Source organism: Marmota flaviventris, chromosome 15 (assembly GCF_047511675.1).
Source record: "Marmota flaviventris isolate mMarFla1 chromosome 15, mMarFla1.hap1, whole genome shotgun sequence".
NCBI classification, from domain to species: Eukaryota; Metazoa; Chordata; class Mammalia; order Rodentia; family Sciuridae; genus Marmota; species Marmota flaviventris.
In genome coordinates, this window is record NC_092512.1 from 1,497,165 (window position 1) to 1,518,979 (window position 21,815).

At 59.2% G+C, this 21,815-nt stretch overlaps 1 protein-coding gene and 3 long non-coding RNA genes across 8 annotated transcripts; 3 read left to right on the plus strand and 1 right to left on the minus strand.

The window, feature by feature from the left end:
- Nucleotides 1-194: 194 nt before the first annotated feature.
- Nucleotides 195-2,382, plus strand: LOC139702060 (uncharacterized). 2 transcript variants are annotated; one of them, XR_011704637.1, is made up of 4 exons: nucleotides 195-351; nucleotides 520-692; nucleotides 972-1,087; nucleotides 1,750-2,382. It is a non-coding gene; the product is annotated as an uncharacterized lncRNA (long non-coding RNA). The 2 variants fall into 2 exon arrangements; XR_011704636.1 differs by having other exon boundaries at nucleotides 972-2,382.
- A 2,979-nt stretch (nucleotides 2,383-5,361) lies between these two features.
- Nucleotides 5,362-7,284, minus strand: Gpihbp1 (glycosylphosphatidylinositol anchored high density lipoprotein binding protein 1). Of its 2 annotated transcripts, XM_071602082.1 has the most exons (4): nucleotides 7,160-7,284; nucleotides 6,694-6,807; nucleotides 6,123-6,236; nucleotides 5,362-6,027 (listed from the first exon to the last, which is right to left on the minus strand). In XM_071602082.1, the coding sequence occupies exons 1-4, from the start codon at nucleotides 7,209-7,211 to the stop codon at nucleotides 5,465-5,467; spliced, it is 843 nt and encodes a 280-aa protein (XP_071458183.1). In that variant the 5' UTR covers nucleotides 7,212-7,284; the 3' UTR covers nucleotides 5,362-5,464. The 2 variants fall into 2 exon arrangements, with proteins under 2 accessions (XP_071458183.1, XP_071458184.1); XM_071602083.1 differs by lacking the exon at nucleotides 7,160-7,284 and having other exon boundaries at nucleotides 6,123-6,249; nucleotides 6,694-6,783.
- On the plus strand, nucleotides 6,766-14,503 carry LOC139702058 (uncharacterized). 3 transcript variants are annotated; one of them, XR_011704634.1, is made up of 7 exons: nucleotides 6,766-6,846; nucleotides 7,103-7,268; nucleotides 7,384-7,657; nucleotides 10,086-10,297; nucleotides 12,644-13,263; nucleotides 13,729-13,963; nucleotides 14,217-14,503. It is a non-coding gene; the product is annotated as an uncharacterized lncRNA (long non-coding RNA). The 3 variants fall into 3 exon arrangements; XR_011704633.1 differs by having other exon boundaries at nucleotides 6,804-7,268; nucleotides 12,644-12,782; nucleotides 13,117-13,263; XR_011704632.1 differs by having other exon boundaries at nucleotides 6,804-7,268.
- A 5,169-nt stretch (nucleotides 14,504-19,672) lies between these two features.
- Nucleotides 19,673-21,434, plus strand: LOC139702059 (uncharacterized). Its single transcript, XR_011704635.1, has 3 exons — nucleotides 19,673-20,181; nucleotides 20,276-20,388; nucleotides 21,244-21,434. It is a non-coding gene; the product is annotated as an uncharacterized lncRNA (long non-coding RNA).
- The last annotated feature ends 381 nt before the right edge of the window (nucleotides 21,435-21,815 follow it).

Here is a 21,815-nt window from a genome sequence, read left to right on the forward strand (position 1 = left end):
GATGCTCCCACTCCGTTTGTTCCTGTGTCCCCTCCCTGGGTCTTTTGCTGAGTGGTTTCTGTTTTGGTATGGCTGCCCACCATGGGCAGCCATGTGCATGGGATAATTGGGCTGGAACGCGCTGGACTGTGTGGTCCCAGCTTCTCTTTGCTGAACACCTGAGACACTAAAGCACCTTTTCCTTAGGGAGCCTCTGCAGCCAAGCTGGAATGTCAAGCCTACCTCCCACATCCCTGACTTCCAGGAGCTCTCTCTGGACCAGCGGGACCCTGCCCCACCCTACAGTCTGGTGGGCAGGAGCTGTTTATGTGCACAGCATGGGGAGGTGCTGTCTCCCATGGCACCAAGCAGGTGATGTCTCTTCTGGAAAGTTCCTGAGAGTTGTCTGTGTTGGGACCTGGGTGCAGAGGAGAGGGTAGCCTAGCTCTGCCTCTGGTGGTGCCCCCTGTCCCCGTGTTCAGCAGCTTCTGCAAGCCCTTGAGGTCTCTGAGGGCACTGATAACGCGTCTCCTTCCTCAGGAATTTCCTGCTCTAGGGACAGTGCCTGCCTCAGCGAGTTCTCATAGTCCAGGGCCAGGAGCAGGAGGTGCCTGTGGACTGCGGCTTCCTGTCCGGGGAGGCAGGAAATCCCCAAGGAGCTTTAGAGGAGTCAAGTTCCTGGCCTGTGTCTCCCTTCAGTAGAGCAGGGGTGGGTAGGTGACTCTGGAGTAGGAATGAACACTCAAGACACACTTGATCTGAGGAGCCCTTGGGTACTGTAGGTGACTTATTTTCCCAGACCTGTCCATTGGGCCCCAGGAAGGGTCTGCATACCCCACAGAGCCCCCTCCCGACTCCCTGGAGCCAGGCACGGGCACCCTGCACTCTTGAGCCAGCAGATCATGGTGGGCCCTGAGCAAGGAGGGAACACCGTGTGGTGCTGGGCCTGCCCCCAGGGGCTGGTCTGCAGCCTGTGCCTCCTCCCTTCCCAGGTACCACTGGCCCCTGGGGCAGACGGGTCACTCCTTGTCGTAGTACCCCTGCAGATGCCTCTGCCAGAGCCAAGCCACATGTCTCCAGCTTGTGTCCCCATGCTTCCTGATCCCAGGTGAGGGTGAGGGTCAGCTAAATGACCATGTGAGGACAACTGGCACAGGGCAGCTTACAGCAGCCTGCTCAGCCCCTCAGGCCTTAGGCAGAAGTCCACTTTTCCTAGGCTTCCAGGTAGACATGTCCTGACTGGCCACTCCAGGCGCCGTGCTCCCAGACATCTGCCATCCTTGTGGCTAGCCAGAGGCCAGCAGGACGTGCATGTACATGTACACTGGGTGTGAGTGACAGATGTGTGTGGGTAACTGCGGAGTGTGGTGGTCAGTGCTGAGGGCTCCATGGAAGCACCGGACCCCCTGCCTTCCCAGTCTCAAGTGCCACAAGCTCTGTCACGGTGCCCGCGTTCCTAGGAGTCGTGTGCTGCCCTGCTCCTCCTCATGCCTCACGGTGTGGCTGTATTTGGAGAGGCGAATTTTCATAGAGGTGTCCGAGGTAAAATGAGGTCATCAGAGTGAGCCATAGGAGGACACCCAGAGAGGACGGAGTGCACGTGTGTCCAGGAGAAACCAACCCCACCCACATCTTGACCTTAGACTCCAGCCCCAGAGCCGTGAGGAGGGACTTTTCTGTCACTTTACCCCTGCCCTCGGCATTCACTGGGCAGCTGGAGGCCCTCCCAGTGTGGCTGCTGTTCTCTCTGGGACCCCATCCTGTTCACAGGCCCCCACCCCCACGTGGAATGATGCTGGCAGTCTCCTCCCTGAAGAGCTCCGCTCAGCTCCGGCCGTGTCACTGCTTCCTGGTCACAGCAGAGGTGGACCCGAGGCTCTCTGCACCAGGGTCTGAGGTGGAAGGCTGCATTCTCTGACGAGGAGGGATGGACAGGGAGGCACCAAGCTGCCCTCAGAGCACCCCTGCGGTCAGCACGAGCCCCACCCTAAGCCTGCCCTAAAGTGCCCACACAAGAGCCCCCCCATGCTGCCAGAACTTGAGGGCAACCACAAAGAGGCCTCTGTGGGCCGAGCTTCCTCAGGAGCCCACAGCAGTTCCCTGTCCAAGCTTGGGGTCTGGAAATAGGAGTGGAAATGTCCCTAGTGCTCTGCCAGACAATAGGAGGCCCTCTCCCAGGATTCTGTGCATGGACCATGTTCAGGCTGGTGGCTCCAGGAGGAAAATGAGGGAGACTGCCACTGACATCCACCAGACAGGGCCTGCACTCCTGCCAGGTGTTGCTGCAAGGATCCCAAGGCCAGGTGGGAAGGTAAGTGCCTTCTTGATTCATGTACAGGTGGCTGTGGTCACCTGGACTGGAAGAGGGGACAAGGGCTTCCTGCATCATAGTGTGGGGTACACCTGACTTTCTCCAACAGGCCAAGCTCTGCACACCCCTCCTCTGGGTGCCCTTGGGCTGGCTGGGCTGGCTTCTGTGAGCTCAGGTCAGGGATAATCTCTGCTGACCACACTTGTGCCCGAGGAGTTCGTCCAGCCCTGCCAGGCCCTTGTCCTTCTGGCTTCGGGCCTCTGCTATGGTCAGTGGTCTTAGCCTGTGCTCATGCCCCCTGCCTGGCAGACAGAGCACTGGGGCCCAGGGCAGGGAGAGGGGTGGTCTGTTTCCTAACAGCTTGCCATGGTGGCAGCTGAACCAGGTGTTCGGGACAGCGGCAGCTCAAGGCAGAGAATCTCTGCCACCACCAGTTGCTGTCACGCATGTGGGGATGTGCCAGTTAGGTCTGCAGTTACCTTCACCCCATCCAGGAGACCCCGGAGTTTGCTGAGTTGATGCTGCGAGCACACACTGCAAGGCTGAGGGCCGCAGGCACTCTGGTGCTGGACCTAGGGGGGCCCTAGCAGTCACTGGAGTGGAGAAAGCAAGGGTGATGACCACTGGGCAACCAAGTGCTCAGGAGAGAAGGACACAGGCTGAAGGCCAGGCAGCAGACAGGCAGCATCTCTAGCTGTAATGGCCTGCCCTGTCCCAGATGTGGGAAGACTGGTACTTAGTGGCTTTGGCACCTGCAGCCCTGTCCCTGGCCAGGGTGCCTGCAGGGTTCTGGTCTCAGGTCTGGCCATATCACCTGCTAGAGCTGGGTCCTGGCCCACAGAAAGAGGCCATGCTCCCAGAAAGGCGTTCCCACAGTGACTGAGCTCCAAGCCCCAGTTTCTCTGCCCCCACCCCATGTCACCAGACTGGTGAGGTGTTCCCTAGGGTGACCAGGTCTTTTCCCCAGCAAGCGCCTAGCCACCTGAACTCTTCCAGAAAGGGAAGTGAGGCCTAGAGGGGGCAGGTGCAGGTCTCTGGCCCTGTGTGAGGACTGCCCACTGCAGCACCCTCTTCTGATGTCTGGAGGCCTGGGGAGCCACCCCAGAGTCCCTCCCCAGGGGCATCAGCCTCTGAGGGCTCGGCTCAGGTACAGTGGCCCTCCTCCCCAGGTGTTCCATTCTTGGCAGGAGATAACCCTAGGGAGGCGGAAACCCGGCAAGCTGCATGAGGCTCAGATATCTATTACATTTCCTTTTATCTGCTGCAGCAAGAGCTGCTCTCTGCATGTCAGGTCCCTTCATATGGAGGTGGAGTTGTGCGTCCTTGGAGCCATGGCGTGCACCAAGGCCTGGACACCAGAGGCTGCGGAGAAGCAAGGCTTGAGGGAAGAGTGCAAGAGGTTGCTGCTAACAGGCTCCCTAGCCCCTCAGGAGGCTAGAGCTGGAGGATAGCAAGTTCAAGACCAGCCTCGGCAATGTAGCAATATCGTGCCTCAAAAAATAAGAAGGGCTGGAGGTGTAGCTCAATGGTAGAGTGCTTGCCTGGCATGCACAAGGTGCTGGATTCAGCTCTCACACTCACACATGCGTACACAAATGCACTCGAGGCTCTGGGGCTTCATGTGGGTAGAAGGCCTTTGTGTGCATAGCCAGGCCCCTCTGAGGGGTGAAGGGCCAGGCTTTTGCCTGGGGAGCTGTGTGACACAATTCAGAGCCTTCAGGGACCCAGTTCTACAGCCAGATCCCAGGCTGGGGGGACGCAGGTGCCCAGGCAGAGATGGAGCTCAGAGCTTCTCCAGCCGTCTGCTAAGCCGCTCCGCAGCAGTGTGAAGTCAGAATCGTGAGACTGAAAGTGGGGCCTGCTGGGAGGCACCTAATCACTCCCTGACGCCTGCGTCTGTGCCAAGAGCAGGTCTGCTCCCCACTCAGTCCCCGAGAGCCAGAATCTTAGGCCTGGTGGGTGCTGGGCAGGTCCTGCTCTGTCTCTCCTGCCTACCCTCCAATCTGTGCACCTCGGACCTCCAGTCTCAGGGTCCTTCCTTTTACCTTCTGTTCCCCCCATGGTGGTGAGCACAGGCTGCGGCTGCGTGTAGGGGTTGGACGCCTGTGGCCCCTGGGAGGGTCCTGTGTGTGGATGGTCAGGGCTCCTGGGCAGGAGAGCTGTGTTTAGACATTGTCCCGGAGTCCGGCAATGCCCCTGCTCTTCCACAGCCAGGTGTGGTCCCAGCCACATGTGGGAGTCCTGAGGAGCATAGGCCTGTGTGAAATGGCAAGGGGCCAGGCCGGTCTGGACACAGGCTGGCCGTGCCTCTTCAGGGGGGGGCCTCTTCATTCTCAATACTTTCCCTAATGTGGCTTTAAAACAGACTCAACTTTAAACCCTAGTCTTGAGGAGCCTGAATCTACACTGCAGGGCCAGGAGTCCACGTCCTAGTTGGCCGGGAGTCCAGCCCAGGCTGCAGTGTTCCAGTCTGGCTTCTGCAGTCTGGACAAGGTCCCAACACGTGCTCCTCGTGCTGGACCATGCCTCCTTGAATCCTGTAGTCAGGCTTTATCCATGGCTCCTAGACACAGCCAGACACAGGGTTGGTGTCCAGAGAGGGTAACAATCCCCAGGCCCTAATCCTTAGGACCCACAGATGCTGCCTCAAGTGGCACGTGGCACTCGGCAGGCACAATGGAGAGGAGGATCTGAGATGAGGTTGCCCTGGGTGATACAGGTGGACCCTGAACATGTCATGGGGGCTCTGGAGGGAGTCAGAGGGGTCTGCTGCAGAGGATATGGAGCCCTGGAGCCAGAACCTTGATTTCACGTGTCTGGCCTTCAGTGTGGAGTGTGGACTTGTGTTGTTTTTAGTCAGTGGTAATTTGCTACAGTGGCCATGGCCCTGATGGTGGTATGGGGTCCAGCCCCACCTCGCCACTCTAGATGGCTGGATGAGAGAGGGTGGCCCCTCCCAGAGCCTCTGGTGTCCTGTTCTCTGTCCTCAGGACTGACGTCCTGGGTTGGCTACAACAGGACCTTGGGAGGGATTGCAGACACACTGGCCAAGAGAGCCCGAGCTGGCTGGGTCATGAAGGACACTCCAGGTTTATTCTCAGGCTGGAGATGGGGTAGGGGAGACACTGGACAGAGCGCCAGGCCAGGGCCTAAGTGGTGGGAGAGGGCAAGTCTTCAGGCCCCCGTTGCCCAAAGGTTGGTGAGGAGGCTGAGCAGGAGGGCTGTACCCACATTTTGGGGACATCCTAGGGGGCCACCTGCCCTGCCACCCTGGGGATGGCCAGCTCCACCACTCTGGGGATGTCCAGGCCTGCTGCCCTGAGGATGGCCAGTTCCACTATCTTGGGGGCTGCCTGCCTTGCCTCCCTGGGGATGGCCAGCCCCACCACTCCGGGGATGTCCAGGCCTGCTGCCCTGGGGATGGCCAGCCCCACCGCCCTGGGGATGGCCAGTTCCGCTGTCTTGGGGGCTGTCTGCCTCCCCTTCCTGGGGATGGCCAGCTCCGCCATCTTGGGAGCTGCCTGCCCTGCCTCCCTTGGGATGGCCAGCTCCACCGTCCTGTGGGCTGCCTGCCCTGCCACCCAGAGGATCCCGGATTTGGGGCCTCTGCCAGGGTGGGACATTGCACAGGGTGGACTGGCAGCAGGTCTTGGTCATCTGGGTTCCATGTACTGTCTTGGTAATAGGCTGGCACGTGTCCACACACCACATGGAGTAGGTGGTCAGGAAACCTGAGTCTGGGGGAAGGTGGAGAACAGGTGTTGAAGTAGGGGCACAGAGGTGGGCTCCTGCCCTTGGGGCCGCCAAGTGTGTGCCAGCTGCATCCACTCACCTGTGTTTCCATGGGTGATCAGCGTGATGCAGGAGGCGTGGCTAGGGCAGCTCTGCATCTGGGTGCAGTTCTCGCCCCTGTGCAGGGACTGGCAGGAGTAGCACTGCAGGCGCTCTGTGGGCGTGGCCTGCTCAGCAGGGCAGGGTCTGCAGGGCCTTCTCAAGCAAGCCCCATCCACCCTTCCCATGAGCTGCTTCCAGGGCCTACCCTGGGGGCCCCTTGCTGGGGGTTCTTGAAGGATGAGCCAGGATGAGGCATGGGGACAGCAGGGTGACCTTTCTGTGCCTCCATTGGTTACCTGCTCAGTGGCAGGGCCCCAGGCCCCAGGCCCCTGCCATTGGCCTTGAGGGCTTGGAGGTGCATCTGAGAACTCTGGGCAGGCAGCCTGGCACTTGAAGGCTACAGGACAGAGAGCAGCCTGGGGCAGGCGAGGGCCTCCTGGTGTGGGGCAAGCCCTGGCAGTGTGCTGCGCCTGCGTTCTCTCTGCTCCACCCTCAGGGCGGAGGTGAGGACAGAGGCTCCCTCCAGCCAGGCAGGGGGACAGGGCCCTGGGCCGGGTGGTGAAGGGTACCTGTGCCAGGGGCCACGTTGGTCTCCTCGTCCTCCTCGTCCTCATCATCATAACCGTAGCTGTCCGGCCCCAAGTCCGTGTCATCAGCATCTTCCTCCTGTGCCTGTCCACACCCTGGCCGTGCAGGGACGCCTCTAAACCTCAGCTACCCAGGTACAGAGGACATACACTCGAGTGGAGTGCCCCCACCCCTGTCCACCCTTTTCTCCACGGCTTGTCTGGTTCACAGAAGAGGAAACAGACCAGAAGTGAGCAGGGTCCCCAAAGCCCTGTAGCGCTGGGGAAGAGGGGAACCTGGTCCCAGCTGGGGCCATGATTCTGGGGGCCCAGGACAGCCTTACCCACCTCCTTCTAGCCTGGGGACACCAGCCTCACCCCTCCTTCCCCCAAACCCATGCCTCGTCCCCAGACTGGGGGCCCATGGGGGTCCCAGGGCCAGGACTACACCACCCCCTCATGCCCGCACCTGATTGCCCGCATAGCAGCAGGGCCAGGAGGACAGCCCTGAGCACCTCCATCCTGCTGGGCGCTGCTGGATGCACTCTGCTGGTCCTCACTCAGGGCTCGGATCTGCGGTAAGTGGGACGAAGGGCATTGCCGGGGCTTCCGTGGCCCCCACCAGCTCCAGCTTCAAACAATGGGCCTTACGCTGTTTGAAGGCACCATGCCAAGGACATTGCTTTCCTCCAGGACCTCTGGGGCTGGAGGGGAAGGGGAAGTCACTGTGTCAGTCTTGGGGCATCCTGTCCACCTGTGCTGCACCTGCAGAAGGTGAGTGCAGCCTCAGGAGCCTCCTGGCCCCGCCATGGCTCCTGGGCCCTGGAGCCTCAGCTTTGCCATGCAGCCTGGGGCAGTGCCTGTCTGTCCCTTCCTCCTAGGGACCCTGGCCACACAGCCACAGGGGCTTGGGTGTCAGGCACCTCCACCCTAGTGGGCATCCCGCTTGGGGTGTCAGAGTGCTCAGGTGAGAACGCGACCGGTGTCCTCCAGCTTGGCCCCCTTCCCACCACCTTGCCTGTGCGCTGGCTGGGACCAGGGCCTCCGCTGTCCCTGCCCTCAGGCCTTTGCCCTCACTGTTCCTGCTGTGCCCACGTGGCTGTGCCTGCCTCAGTGTCCCTGCTCACGTGTCCCCTCCCTAGATAGCCTTTGCCAGCCACCCCGTCTCAGCCCCATTCTTTCTGGGTGTCCTGCCATGGTGAGGCTGTTCAAGGCAAGTCCCCTGGTCTCCTTGCGCCTGAGCTACAGCTGGCTGGGGAGGACAAGGGGTCTCTTTGGGACTGCTGGGACACACCTTCCTTGGCCTTCTGCTGGGGCAGCCACCAGCCCCAGCCTCCCTGTGGGTGTCCCCACGCCTCTGGGGAGGTGCAGACTGCAGCATTGGGGCTTCCCCTTTCCTGAGGGGGCAGAGGCAGGTGCTGGACAGGAGCCCAGTAGGGGTCCAGCCGCCCACCTCCAGCAGCTTCCTGTAGGCACTCTGGTCTGGGCAGGCAGGATTGGATTCCAGGGAGGCCCTGTTAGGGAGCCAGGGCCCCCCACCTGCCACCCTCCATGGGCCCAGGCCAGCTGAGCAGCCTCCTCCTGAGCCCAGCTCCTCCTTGGCCATCCCAGGCCTAGGCTAGAGCTCTTGAGTCTTGCGGAGGGAAGACAGAAACATTGGACTCGCTAAAATGAGCCTTGGTTGTTTGATCCTCCACAACTCTAGGGGGCAGTGGCGTGGCCAGCTCTCTGTCCCGTAAGGACCTAGGCTGCAAGGACTCACCCTCCTGGTTCCGGAGGGCATACCCCTGTGTGCCCAGCACACACTGTTCCCCCTGCCCCGGCCAGGAGAGGCTGTGGGTCTGGCTCAGGGCTCATGGGAGCTGACCCCTGGCCAGGCCAGGGCCTATGACCAATGATGGTGACATGGCCCCCTGCCGTGACGCCTCCATGGCAGACTCCTGGCCCCCCGCACTGCCCCCCAGTCTGAAGGTGGAAATGGCCAGTTCAGTGTGTGCGGAGCCCAGCTCACCTCCACCAGGCTTCCCTCAAGCTCCCCAGGGCAGGGCCCCTGAGGCTCTCGGGACCAGGGCTGAGGGCTTGTGGCCCTGAGGATGGTTCCTGCAGAACCTCTGACCCCTCCCAGCCCACACTTACCCCTTGGCCATACCCACGCCCCAGAGTGCCCTCAGGGACAGCCGGTCACCCAGCCCCCTACCTGCAGACTCCTGTGCCTCTGGGCCCTGACCTTGCCTGTGCTCCCTGGCTTGGTGGGGCTGGCCCCTGTGGCCACTGATCTTGGGTCCCTCCCCACGTGGGGCCCACGTGGGTCACACTGCCCCTTCTGGCAACAGCAGTCCTGGGCTGAGAGCTCCATGCTGGTTGTGGACAGGGGGCATTCAGCTATCACCCTCCTTCCAGCCGGAGATGGTGAGGTGGGGTGCAGAGGGCAGGTCAGTGCTGGCGTTATGCTGAGGGGGTGCTGTGGGTCCTGCAGTTCTTGGGGGCTGTATGGCCTGACCTGGGCACCATGGCACCCATGCTGGCCTCTGGGGAGTATCAGACTCCTCTTCGGGGAAGGTGTTAGGAAGGTGTTCCAGAGAAGGCCACCATGGAGCTGGGGTGGGGCCAACAGTGCCACCAGGGCATGGGGCTGGTGTTGTGTTGGGAGAGGGACCTTGGCACAGAAGTGGGCTTCACATATGCCAGCCCTTGTGCCTGTGTCCCTGCTCTGGGCTCCCTCCACCCTCTGTAACTGACCTTCTCCCCTTCTGGCAGAGGCTAGACCCTCCTTCCCTGGGTGGGCAGGGACAGGGTGAACCCTCAGAAATGAGTGGTGGACACAGCTAGTAAGGCGCAGGCTCCTTTCCTCCCTGGAACGAGCACTCTGGAAGCAGCTGTGGGTGGGAGGACCAAGGACTCATTCCTTCACCCCACCCATACCCAGGAGCCCACGAGGGGACACATCACAGTCTCTGAGAACCTTGGTATTCCCATCCTGGACGTGCACCTTCTTCTCTTGTCCTCCTCCAGCTGCCCCTTCTCCCTCCATATGGTCCCATGCCCAGGAGCCCTCAGGGTCCATTAGACACCCTTGGCGACCTGGAGACTCTTCCTTCAGCCCTGACCCCCACAGTGGAGGTGGCTAACACCCATCTGTGGTTGGCACAGCAGGCTGCAAAGTCCTTCACAGCCCATCCTCCCTGAGAAGGCCCGTCCCCAGGCTTGAGGGCCCAAGGCTCGGCCTTCTCTACTCCCACTGCTGTGTGGGGTACTGATGTCTCCCCTGGGAAATGACGAGCCAGGTAGACTTTGTGCGTGTCATTTATTTTATCTCAGTCGACATTCATCCCCCTCACCTGACAGATAGGAAAGACTCGGAACATAATTATGCCGCTTCTCTTGTCCTAATTCAGAAAAGCAGGAAGTGGATAGGTGAGGGGCTCCTCGAGCGTCCACAGAAGCCTGGCCCCTGCCTGCCCAAGCTCACGGCCAGCAGGAGGCGGCACGGGGCGACTCCCAAGTCCCTGGAAGGCAAGGAGCGGATGTGCAAAGCCTGGCCCTGCCTCCGCAAGGTGGCATATGATGTGCATTGGCTGCAGGGCCACCAGCTGCTGCAGAACCCAAAGTAAGGGGCCCAGAGAGCAGGAGCCCCTTGCCCACCATGGGTGGTCCCCAGCCTTGGCCACACAAAACCCCATGGCAGCGTCTGCACATCAGAGGGTGGGAAGCTGGGTGGGCATGGCCACAAGGGCTCCTGGCAGGTTGAGAAACCTCAGGTGGGTTCCCCTGGGGAGGGTAGGAGAGGAGGCACCACCCCTGCAGGAGGAGGCAAGAGGGTGTGGGGTTCCTGCTCTGCACCCGGTGGTGAGGGAGCTGCCCATCCTCACCAAGCGCTTGTGTTGGAGTCTTAGATAACCATGGGAAGGGCAGCCTCGTCGAACCAAGAGGAGCTAGTCCTGCTGCTCCTTCAGGGTCCAGGATCTGGGGTGGGAGAGGGGAGGTGGGGCTTGCAGGGCCTGACCTGTGGGCCAGTCCTGGATGGTAAGACTCCCTGGGTCATGCAGGTCAGGACCAGGCTGAAAGCCCTCGCCCTGGAGCCATGGGCTTCAGGGAAGCTGCAGCCAGCTGTGGGGGCAGCACTCGGCCCAGCCTTGGGCCCTGGCGTGTGCACCTCGACCCTTGAATACATTCTGGAAGGAAGAGTGGGGAGCCAGAGTATAGGCCTCAGCTGCTATTCCTGGGGGGGGGGGGTGCCTGGCCCAGCCTCACTCCCCTCTCCAGGAGCAGTGGTGGCCACGAGCACTCGGGGCTCTGCTGCATTCCTGGGCCAGACTTGCTTTCCTGAGCAAACAGAGTTTTGGCAACTTGATACCCACAAGCCTTAGGCAAGTCACATTTAACAGAGTTTCCTGGAGCAAAGGACGATTCGTACTTGGGCAGCCTTCTGAACAGGAACAGGCTCAGAGCTGGGCCACATGTGGGCCTGCAGTGCTATGCACAGAGGAAGGAGGGGGTGCAGACCTCAGCGGCCACAGCTAGGGGCGTGCCTGGAGCTCCTCGAGCCCCAGGCCACACAGCATGGGACTCAGTGCCCAGGTGTGCTTAGGCCATGTGCAGTTTGGGTTAATGCCACAGATGAGGAAGCCCAGGGAGCTACCCCAGCGCAGATGCCCCCCCCCCCCACCTCCATGCACCCTCCAGCTCCCCAGCCAGGACTGTGCCTCCTGGGCTCTACCTGGGGGACAGACTTGGTGACATTTCACTCATGGGACTCGATAGCAATAACAAGGCTACGGGACAGAAGAGGTTGGCCAACAGAGGCCCAGGAGGAGGGCAGAGGGCAAGCATATGGATCCACCCTGTGGTCAGGCACAGCCTCGGCCACTGCCACAGCCATCGGCAGAGGTTGGCGAGTCAAGTCCACACCTGCAGCAGGTACAGAGTCTGTGCATCACTGCCATGGGCCCCCTTCTAACTGTCCTCACCAGATCCCCTAAGCCGGCCTAGGATGCTGCTGTTGCCCCAGAGCAGCCCCAGACCCTGCCACCCTCAGACTGAATGTGGCCAGGGCAAGGCTGACACCTGCAGGCACATTGTGTCCCCTGCTCAGAGCAGGACCCCACCGGACGCTGGACGTTGGGTGGGGGACTCCCCGGGGGAGCAGGTGGCTGTGTGGCTGGGTGTGTTGCCAGTGGGTAAAGGCAGGTTGGGTGGTGTCACTGTGCTCCTGCCCCAGGGAACTGCTGGCCCCCAGAGCCCTGGAACTTCCTCCAGAGCCCTTTCCAAGGAGGCCCTCCTGGGCCAGACAGGAAGGACCTCAGCTGGGTCACAACCCATCAAGGACAAATGGTCCTTGAGCTTGCATATATGAGAGTGAGCTGTGGGAGGGATTGGGCAGGGCCACCCTTAGGGGCAGAACTGGTGCTTGTCCCACCCTGCAGCCCAAAGACCCAGCCCTCCTAGGCTGGGAGTGGCCAAGAGGAGGGAAGCAGTCCCACTGCCCACCTTCCCGCTGGTGCTGTCCCTCCCTGCTTGGCCAGGGCTCCTCAGCCAGCCGGGCGGCTCTGAGCCCCACTCCCAGCAGCCCCCACCAGGCTTTAGTGCCTCGTGCCGTTGAGGTAGCATCCTGAGGCCTTTGGACCACCTTGTGATCCCTGAGTCCCCTGTGTCCCCGTGGCGGCTGAGCATGCCAGCTGAGCTGCTGGCCTCCCTGGGCACAGCTGCTGTGTGCCAGCCTGGCAGGGTCTGGTGTCAGGCGCCCCGTTTCTTCCCGCCTTGCCCATGCCACCCTGCTGCTGCTCTCCCCCCAAGGCCTGTTCCTTCTCCTCCGTCACAACCCACCTCCTACAATCCCAGCTGTAGAAGTCAAAGCCTCTAGTCTTCCTACTCCCCAGCCTCCAGGCTCACAGGTGGCACCCTTGGCTGATGGTGGGGCGGACAGAAGAACAGAGCTCTCTGCTTGTCCCTTCAGATGCCAGCAGCAAGAACACATCAGACTGATGTTCCGGCCGTGTGGATGCGTGAAGCCTCTGCACAGAATCCCACAGCTTGCAAACTGTGCATAGTGCCTTGTGTGTGCATGCGGGCCAGGAGCTGCAAAGGGACTTCAGGTGCCCTGGGATGTGCTGAGTCCTCTGCCCCTGGTGCACATGTAACTGCTGCCAAGGCACACAGGGCTCCTGGTTGGTGGGAGCAGAAGAGGAATCGGTTCAAAACCTTTGGAGCTCAGCCTCCCAGGCTGACTGGGAGGCTGAGAAGCAGGAGACCAGTGGGCCATTCTGGTCCCTCTTCCCATTGGGGTGGCTTTGGGGAGCACCTTCACTGTGGGGCTCAGTAGACCAATAACACCTGTGTGTGACCACTTCCCAGGGCACAGCCACTCAGAGTCCAGGGCCAGACCTGCTTCACTCTCTGGGTCCCTGACCAGCCCCATGCTATTTCCAGGAAGGACGGCATAGGGCTGCACAGTCCCCCCAGAGGAGCATCCAACCGTTGCCCTCAGAACCTGTGAATATGGCCCTATTGGATAAAATCTATATTTGCAAGTGTAATTGAGTCCAGGATTTTGAGCTGTGGTCATCCTGGATCAGGGTAAGTCCTAGATTCAGTAACAGGTGTTCTTATGGAGTGTGAACTCTCCACAGCAGCAGGGGCTGCGGGGTGCCCAGCACCCGAGGTCTGAGGCTGATAGGCGCAGCAGCAATTTTCAGTGGACATCAGCTGTCCCTGTGGCAGAGGAAATCTGGAGCAGGGCTTTGTGCAGGGCTGAGTTTATTGGTCACCAGGAGAAAGGGAACCGAGGGTGCCGACCAGGGCTGAAGGGGAGCAGGCAGGAGGGGAGTACACAGGGAGAGAGACCTGGGGTGACCACAGGGCCATGAGGTGAGCCGGGGAGAGGACCTTGGAGGTAAGGAGGTCAAGGACCTGAGAGCTAGGTGTCAACTGAGTCCACCCGCACTGTGGAGCAGGGTGCCTGCACTGGCTGGGGGTTGGGGTGAAACTGAAGACTCTGGACCCTATGCACCTGCCCTTGTTGGGATAACTTTTGGTTCACAGCCAGCAGCTACGAGCAACTTGGAGTGCTTGAAAACCTAGGCGCGCTCAGGCCTGACAGGAACACCTGCAGGGTGGAGAGCTCTGCTCCAGACAGCCATCTGTGAACCCACATCCTCAGCACTGTGGTCAGCATTGCCAGGCTACCAGGCTACCAGGCCAGGACCCGGACTCAGGTGCTTCAGGGCATGAAACCCCCGACTCATAAGGCCCTCTCCCCTAGGGACCAAGATCCTTCGTAGCAATAACAAGGCTACGGGACAGAAGAGGTTGGCCAACAGAGGCCCAGGAGGAGGGCAGAGGGCAAGCATATGGATCCACCCTGTGGTCAGGCACAGCCTCAGCCACTGCCACAGCCATCGGCAGAGGTTGGCGAGTCAAGTCCACACCTGCAGCAGGTACAGAGTCTGTGCATCACTGCCATGGGCCCCCTTCTAACTGTCCTCACCAGATCCCCTAAGCTGGCCTAGGATGCTGCTGTTGCCCCAGAGCAGACTGCTTTCCACCACGACAGCAACATTCAGAACTTCCTCATAGTGTGGTTACATTAGGCATGAGATGATTGGCTTATAGATGCTATTTTGCTTAAACGGGCTGTTGCACGCAGACCGTGGTTGTCACCAACCAGCTTCCTCACCAGCTCCCGGTGTCTGTGTGTTGACTCCGAGTCTCTGCCCTCCACGACTGAGGTAGCTGAGTGACCAATTGACCACACCAGTGACCAGAACAACCACATGTCCTCAGTGTGAGGAGAGTGAACTGACCACAGGAGACAAGATCTGCGGGAGTGTTCAGGGTTGGGGCCTGGGTGAGTGGGAGGGTGGGAAGGGACTATCTGGAAGGGGTGTCAAGACAGGCAGGCCAGGCCAAGGGCAGGTGGTCTCAGCTGCACTTCATCAGAGCTCGGCACCTGGGAAGGATGGAAAGATGGTGCCCCAGAAAGATGGTTTCCACCTGGAGAGACAGCCCAGTGGATCCTCTACAGACATCCACAGGTTCCCTGGAGAGCAGAGACGCACCCAGTGCCATCCCAAGAGCAGGTGTAGCTGTGTCCCCAGAAGACACAGAGCCTGGGAGGCAAATATAAACAGCAGAGATAAAGAAGGCCGCTTCACAATGGCAAGTTCCACCCAGCAGAATGTTGGCCTTAAATATCAGCCACATCTGTCTCAGGAAGTCAGAGAAAGCAACGTAAATACAAAGAAAGGGGTAAATGAGGATAACTGCAGAGGTGGATGGTGGGGAGGCAGGAGCCCTTCCCAGGGATTCCCGGAAGGCCCCATTCAAGGGGTCCTCACCTCTCAGTGAGCTGGACCCTCCCTGAGTACAGAGAGGTGATGAGGACAGTCTCAGACCCAAAGTTACGTCCCTCAGAGCCAGGCTATGCAGGAGAGGGTCACCACGAGGAGGTGCCTGGGTTTGAGGGAGGAAGCTGTGTTCATCAGATATATCTGCTTCTCAATAATTCAGCCTCGTTTATTTGTTTCTTTTTCCTTTTTTCTTTTTTGGTACTGGGGATTGAACCCAACCATGCTTAAGTACTAAGTTTCCCAAGCCTTTTTAAATTTTTTATTTGACATAGGATCTCTCCAAGTTGCCGAGGCTGGCTTTGAACTGGCCTCTGACTCCACAGCTGCTGGGATTACAGGTGGGCCACCACACAGGGCTCATTCAGTCTCATTTCCAATGGCTCCTCTGCCAAGGACAGACTTAACCTGGGTTTTGTACCTGAACTTCCTGTCCCTGGGAAGGTCCTCCAGGCTCTGGGGAGGTGCCGGCACATCAGTACTAGCGTTGGGGAGGTTTCCTGGCTCTGCTCAGGCCCGATGCAGCTCCAGCTGGAAGGACGTTTCCCTTGGCCTCCGAGAATGCTTGGAGTCCGGGGTCATGAGCGCCAGCCGCCGGGTGAGAGAAACTCCTGGGCACAGCCAGGGAATAGGCATATCTAGTGCCTTCAAGCACAACTCCTCCACCCCGCGCTCCCAGGAAATCTCTACTTGCCCTCATCCAGTCTCCATCCCTGCCCAGAGCGTGGGGCCTGGGTCCCTACCCAGAATCTGTGGCTCCAGGATAGGGACAGCCACTGAAAAGCGGTTTGGCCTTGGGGTGCAGGTACCCCAGTGCCACCACCACCGCCAGCAGGTGCTTGGGGTGCGCGGGACCTGCCTTGCCAGCCAGGTGAACAGCCCTAGCGCAGGCACACCGTGTGGCGTGGGGAAGGCGGTCCTCAGGTGCACCGGCCCCCAGCCCAGGCGCTTCTCCTATGCCTTGTCCCCGCTGTCCGGAGCCCCCGCAACCTCGAGACCTGCGGGTGGCCCCGGTTCTGCTCTCTGGGACTGGCGCCCCCTGGAGCGCATGGTGCCCCAAGTTCATCAGGCTGGGGTTCTGCTCGCCTGTTGGCGCCAGCTCAGTGATGTTGCCTCCCGCTCCCAGGGCGCTCTCAGGTGCCTTCCCACAGGGATGCGGGCAAAAACGTGGCCTCCTAGAGTCCTTGGCGTGGGTGGTGGGGAGGGAGCTGCCAGTCCCTCCAGGAAAGCTGGCCACCCTCCTACGTATGCACGCCTGACCTCCTGGAGGACTCCCCTGTGCCCCTTCACAAGCTTTGCCTTCGCCCCTCTGCGCCTCTTGTGGGAGGGGTCCTGCGTCCAGTTCTTCCCTCCTGGACGTTGACTGAACCCAGCTGTTCACAGGCAGGTACTGAACCCTCGCACATGTGGAATCAGGGTTGGTGGGGGCAGCTGAGTGGCATAACAGGGATACCATCAAAGTCCTAAGGTGACAGGAGGAGAGGTGGACAGGGGCATATGTAACTGGGGAAGCCAGACCCAGGCCTCCTGAGGCAGGGCAGAATTGAAAAAAAGAGGGGAGTGAATTTGGGGGTTCCCCACAGCTCCAGCACTGAGCAGGTACCCTCCCTTGCAGCCCCCTGCACCAGGCAGTCCCCCTTTGCCAAGCAGAGGAGCAAAGCACGCAGACATGCAGGTCCTAACATGTCAGCCAAGGGCATGGAGGAGGCCCAGGACACCATAAGGAGGTGGCTCAGTTCCATAGTACCTGCCACCCATCACTCAGCTGGGGGAAGCCTTGCCACTGGGAAAGAGGGGCATGACAGTGGCCACGACCCAGGAAGGACAGGGGAGAGGAAGGGGGAGAAGGGAAGGAAGGTGTGGAGGTCAGCACTTAGAGGCAGCAAAGGGCTGGTTTCCTTGAATACATAAAGAGCTCCTAAAACTCAGGGGGAAGAAAACAGAAAAATTGGAAAACATACGAATAGAGAGTTTCCAGAAAAATCCATACAAATATCTCTTAGCTCTGTGAGAAGCCACTCAAACATCTTCATATTCAGAAAAATGCCAATTAAACTTGCACTGAGATACTATTTCTCACCCACTGGATAGACCTGGGTGGCATCTCAGCCATCAACAGGTGCACAAGGCAGGGGGCTGTGGGGACGGAGGACTCCACAGCCCCCATGGAGAGACTTGTCAGTGCCTTGCCAAGCTGCCTATGGGTCACCTTGGGCCCACTGCCAGGAAGCTGTTCCAGAGGTGTACACCAGCCACAACAAGGGACAGAGTCCTCACTGTGGCATTATTCAGAACAGAAAGGGTCAGAAGCCTCCCAGGGCTACTGCGGCATGACTGCATGGACCCAAGGTACATCCTGTGTAATACACACCAGGAACAAGATGACCACAAAGAAACCCTGAACTCTTAGTCTTATTTGTAATAATGTTAGTGTGATCATTTTAAAACTACTACATGTGCATCACAGAATAAAGCAAATAAATGTTATTGTTATTAGGGATGAACTTCTCAGCATAAGAGGAAAGAGATGAAGGATTTTAAAAATCAAAGAAGTTAAGTAAAAACAAGAAATCCTAAATCTGAGGGCTGGAGATATAGCTCAGCTCAGTTGGTAGAGTGCTTGCCTTGCATGCACAAGGCCCTGGGTTCAATCCCCAGCACCACACACACACACACACACACACACACACACACACAAAAATCCTAAATGTGAAATGAAAAGATTACAGGCTGGGCACAGTGGCGCATGCCTGTAATCCCAGTGGCGCTGGAGGCTGAGGCAGGAAAATCGCGAGTTCAAAGCCAGCCTCAGCAAAAGCAAGGTGCTAAGCAACTCAGTGAGACCCTGTCTCTAAATAAAATACAAAATAGGGCTGGGGATGTGGCTCAGTGGTCAAGTGCCCCTGAGCTCAATTCCCAGTATCAGAGAGAGAGAGAGAGAGAGAGAGAGAGAGAGAGAGAGAGAGAGAATATGAGTATGTGACTTATTCCTTTTGAAATAGAATACTTATTTTCTAATTTGTCAAGTGCAGAGACCTGGAGGCAAGGACAACTCTGTGCTATGGTTGGATTTGTGTGGTTTGTCTTCCAAAGGTCCCTAGGGTGGTGTTGGGACCGTGGGGCCTTTAGGAGGCAGGGCTACCAAAATTTGGTAGGTTCCAGGGCTGTCTCTGGGAGTGGGTCAGGTCTGCTGGGTTGGTGAGAGGGGGCGGTGACAAAGCCTGACCAGCCTCTTGCTTGGCTGCCTGCTTCCTCTCTGGCCCCGTGACCTCTGCACAGGATCCTCTTCTGCTCTTCTCAGTGTTCTGAGGGCTGGGGAGGGCCCTTGCCAGAGGCAGGTTTGGACCTTCCAGCCACTGGATTGTGAGCCAAATCAACCTCTTTTCTCCTTAGATCACCCAATGTCAGGGCATTCCAACACAAAACGGACCAAGACACCCACAGTGAGCAGTGTCTAGACTATTGGCTTCAAGTACTGTCACCACCGAAAGAGAAAGGCTACAGAGTAATGTGGGGTGCCAGGCGGGGAGGTGGCCGAATGGTCTGGGACACGCTGCAGCACCAGCCTCTGCATGCCACGAAGCAGTCGTGACCACCACACTTGGCTAGGGAGCACAGAATGGCCCAGACACTCTGGGTTACCATTTACCTGGCCATTGTGCCTGGCTACTCCACACCCAGCCATCGACCTAAGAGATTAGAAAGCTCATGTTGGCACAAAGGCCCGGTTCCTAGGAACCAAGGCTGAGTCCAGCAACAGAGATGGTCAGCAATGTCTGGGAGTTAACCCCGCTGAGTCCCACCTGGCAGAGCAAAGGAGTCCATCCCGCAGGAAGCTAGCCAGGAAGCCAAGGTGCGGAACAGCACACAGTGTGCACGCTTCAGAACAGGGGCTGCCTTTGGTGAGGGGAGAGGGTGGGGGTTGGGGGATGGTAATGTCGGCATTTGGGTGGGGGTTTGAGCTGTGTGGTTACATGCATTTGTCAGACTTTGGAAGGGCACACTCAGGATTCACAGACTTCACTGAATGCAATCTTGCCTCAAATGTCATCGAGCCCTATGCTGAGTGGCCCATGATGTGCATGGGAGGTCTTTAGGGGCGGTGTACAGGTGTCTCCTGCTGACCTCAAGATCCATCAGGCATGTAGGATGGGTTGAGCCAAGGGCTAAGGAATGGCGGATATCTAACACAGCAAACAGAGCCTGGTCAGTGGTGCCCTCTAGACCCTGGGCATCGGGGTGTTCATTGTACAATTCTTCCAACTATTTCTGTGTGCTCAAAGTTTTTCATAACAAAATCCTGGGTACAAGCCTTGTCAGAGGACACACGGTTCAACTGGAAGAGGCTCCCATTGGCTAGACAGCATGTCGACTTCCTGTGGCTGCCATGACAAATCAGAAACTTAAGGGACATCAGACACGTGTGCTCTGGTGGCCTCAGAGCCAGAAGTCCTGTATGTCTTGTTTATGTCTGTGTGGCTGGGGACCTGCATGCCAGGCAAGTGCTCTACCACCAAGCTGCACTCCCCGCACCTGGCATATCCAGACGAGACGTGCCCGTGTCGTGGGGCCGTACTGCTGAGGGTCCGGGGAGAGCTCCTTCCTACCCTCCTGGCACCTGCAGGCTCCAGGTGCTCCTTGGCTGTGGCCACATGGCCTTCTCCTCTGTGTGTCACTCCTGTTCTGGATTATGTGCGGGCACTTGTCCTTGGGCCAACCTTGGCAAACAACCCCTTCTCTGTAACCTGGCATGAGCTGCTGGGATGGCTGTGTCTCTCCTGTGACTTGCCCATGTCCAGTCTTGGCTGAGTTGGCCCAAAATGCAGGGCAGGGAGCTCAGGAGCCCACACAGCTGAGTCCCCCACCCCTGCCTCGCTGTCCTTATGCTTCTGTCCCCTTTTGTAGCTCCCACAGGCCCAGCAGCCAATGGTCCCAAAGCATTGCCTCTGACGCTGCCCCGGGATCTGACGTGGGCCATTGCCAGAGGTGGCCTTGGGTGCAGACAGCAGGCTCTCCAATCACTTGCAGGACCCTGAGCACAAAAAGGAGACTCAGGCTGTGGCCTTGAGTCTTCCTAGACTTCAGGGTACTGTCAGAGAGTCCTGAGCCTTGTCGCCCTGCGTTCCAGGAAATAGGCAGCGTCTGACAGGTCAGGCGGGGAGAGGGAAGTCAAGGCCCCTGTTCCCAGCCCTCTGCTGGGCTCTTGGCCACATCTTGATGTCCTTTCACTCTGTTTATTAAAGGAAGCCCTTCCTTCTGCTGATCACAACCACCATACTTAAGCTTGTTTGCAAAAATCCTGATACGCTGAACTGCGCCCACGTGCACCGCAGGAAGGCAGTAGCCTGGAAACCAGGTTAAGAATCTCCGTCTCCCTGGCAACCAAGCCCCGCCTGGGAGAGCGGGTCTCAGCCTCTTGGTTCCCGAGAGGCCGCCCTCCCCTCCTCACATATTATTCTTGGACACCCTGGCTCCTTCCCATATCCTCGCCCGACCTCAGGTCATGCACAGGCCAGGCCTGCCCACCTGTATTATCTTTTGTGTGGTAAATCGCCCCCAAATTTGGGAGCTTAAAACACTATTTTTTCTCAGCATGAGTGGGCAGGAATGCAGATGCCCTGCGGGATTGGCTCCTGTTCTCAGGTGGGGCTGGGCTGCGCTCCATCTGAACTTACCTGGTCTGGCTCATGGCTTCCCCCAGGATTGGGACGAGGGGTAGGGAGAACAGAGTGTCCAGCCCGAGCAGCCTCTGCCCGCTCCCCATCTCGGTGGCCCTACCCTGCCCCTCCTTTGGCTCCAGGACAGGATACAGAGTCTGCAGAGCCAGCCCCCCACTCCCACACTGGTGTCTTCTCTCCTCACCTTGCACAGTGCACCCCGTAGTGCACCTTCCTGTCACCTCCCTGCTCCCCCTTCCTCGCTGGCATGAGCTCCACGCAGTGGGGTGCCAACCCTCCACTGCTGTGGCTGTGTCAGCAGTGGGCCGGGCATGGGGAGGTCCGAGGTCAGGACCAGCTGATGGGTGAGGGAGAGGGTGCTGCCATCTCTTCCCCAGATGCCCTGCTGAGCAGGTGACTGTGGTCTCCGTGATGCCCGTGCCATGCTTGTCTGGGCCTAGTGGCGGTGCCTCGTTGACAGACAGGGACGGGCAGGGGCCACACACCTGCCAAGTGGCAGCTCACCATCGCGTCCTTCTCCCTGTGCCTCACAGGAAAGCAGCCCCAGGCAGGGCCAGCCAGGGGGACAGGTGAGACACCAGGAGAACATGAGGACAGCAAGTGCGTGGCATTGCAGAACACTGGAATTGAGCCACCAGGGGGACTTGGAGTTCTCAGTATGACCATGAGGAACGGTGTGTGTAAATGTAAGTGTGTGTGCGCATGGAAGCAATGGAGAGTGTGTGCGGGCACAGGGGGAGGAGGAGGAGGCTTCGCTGCCCACCTTCCCTGGCACAGGATCTGGTTCTCTTTTTCCCAGCTCTGTGCAGGGCTGGGAGGGTGCAGGTTTGTCCCTGGTGGCGGGACTGGCGGTGGGCTCGGGCTGAGGCAGGCTTCCTGTGGCTGCTCCCTGTGGTGCTGTGGGCTCAGCTGCTCCAGGGTCTGTCTCAGGTGTCTCTAAGAACCCTGCACACTGAGATCTTGGTCCTGCAGAGCGCTGCAGACAGCCATTGGCGAGCTGGCGTGGTGAGCCCAGGCCCCACGCACCCGCAGGCTCAGGCAGCTGCCTGTCCAGCTGCTGCACTGCTGGCCTGCAGTCAAGGCAGGGTGAGGTCCTGGAGCAGCC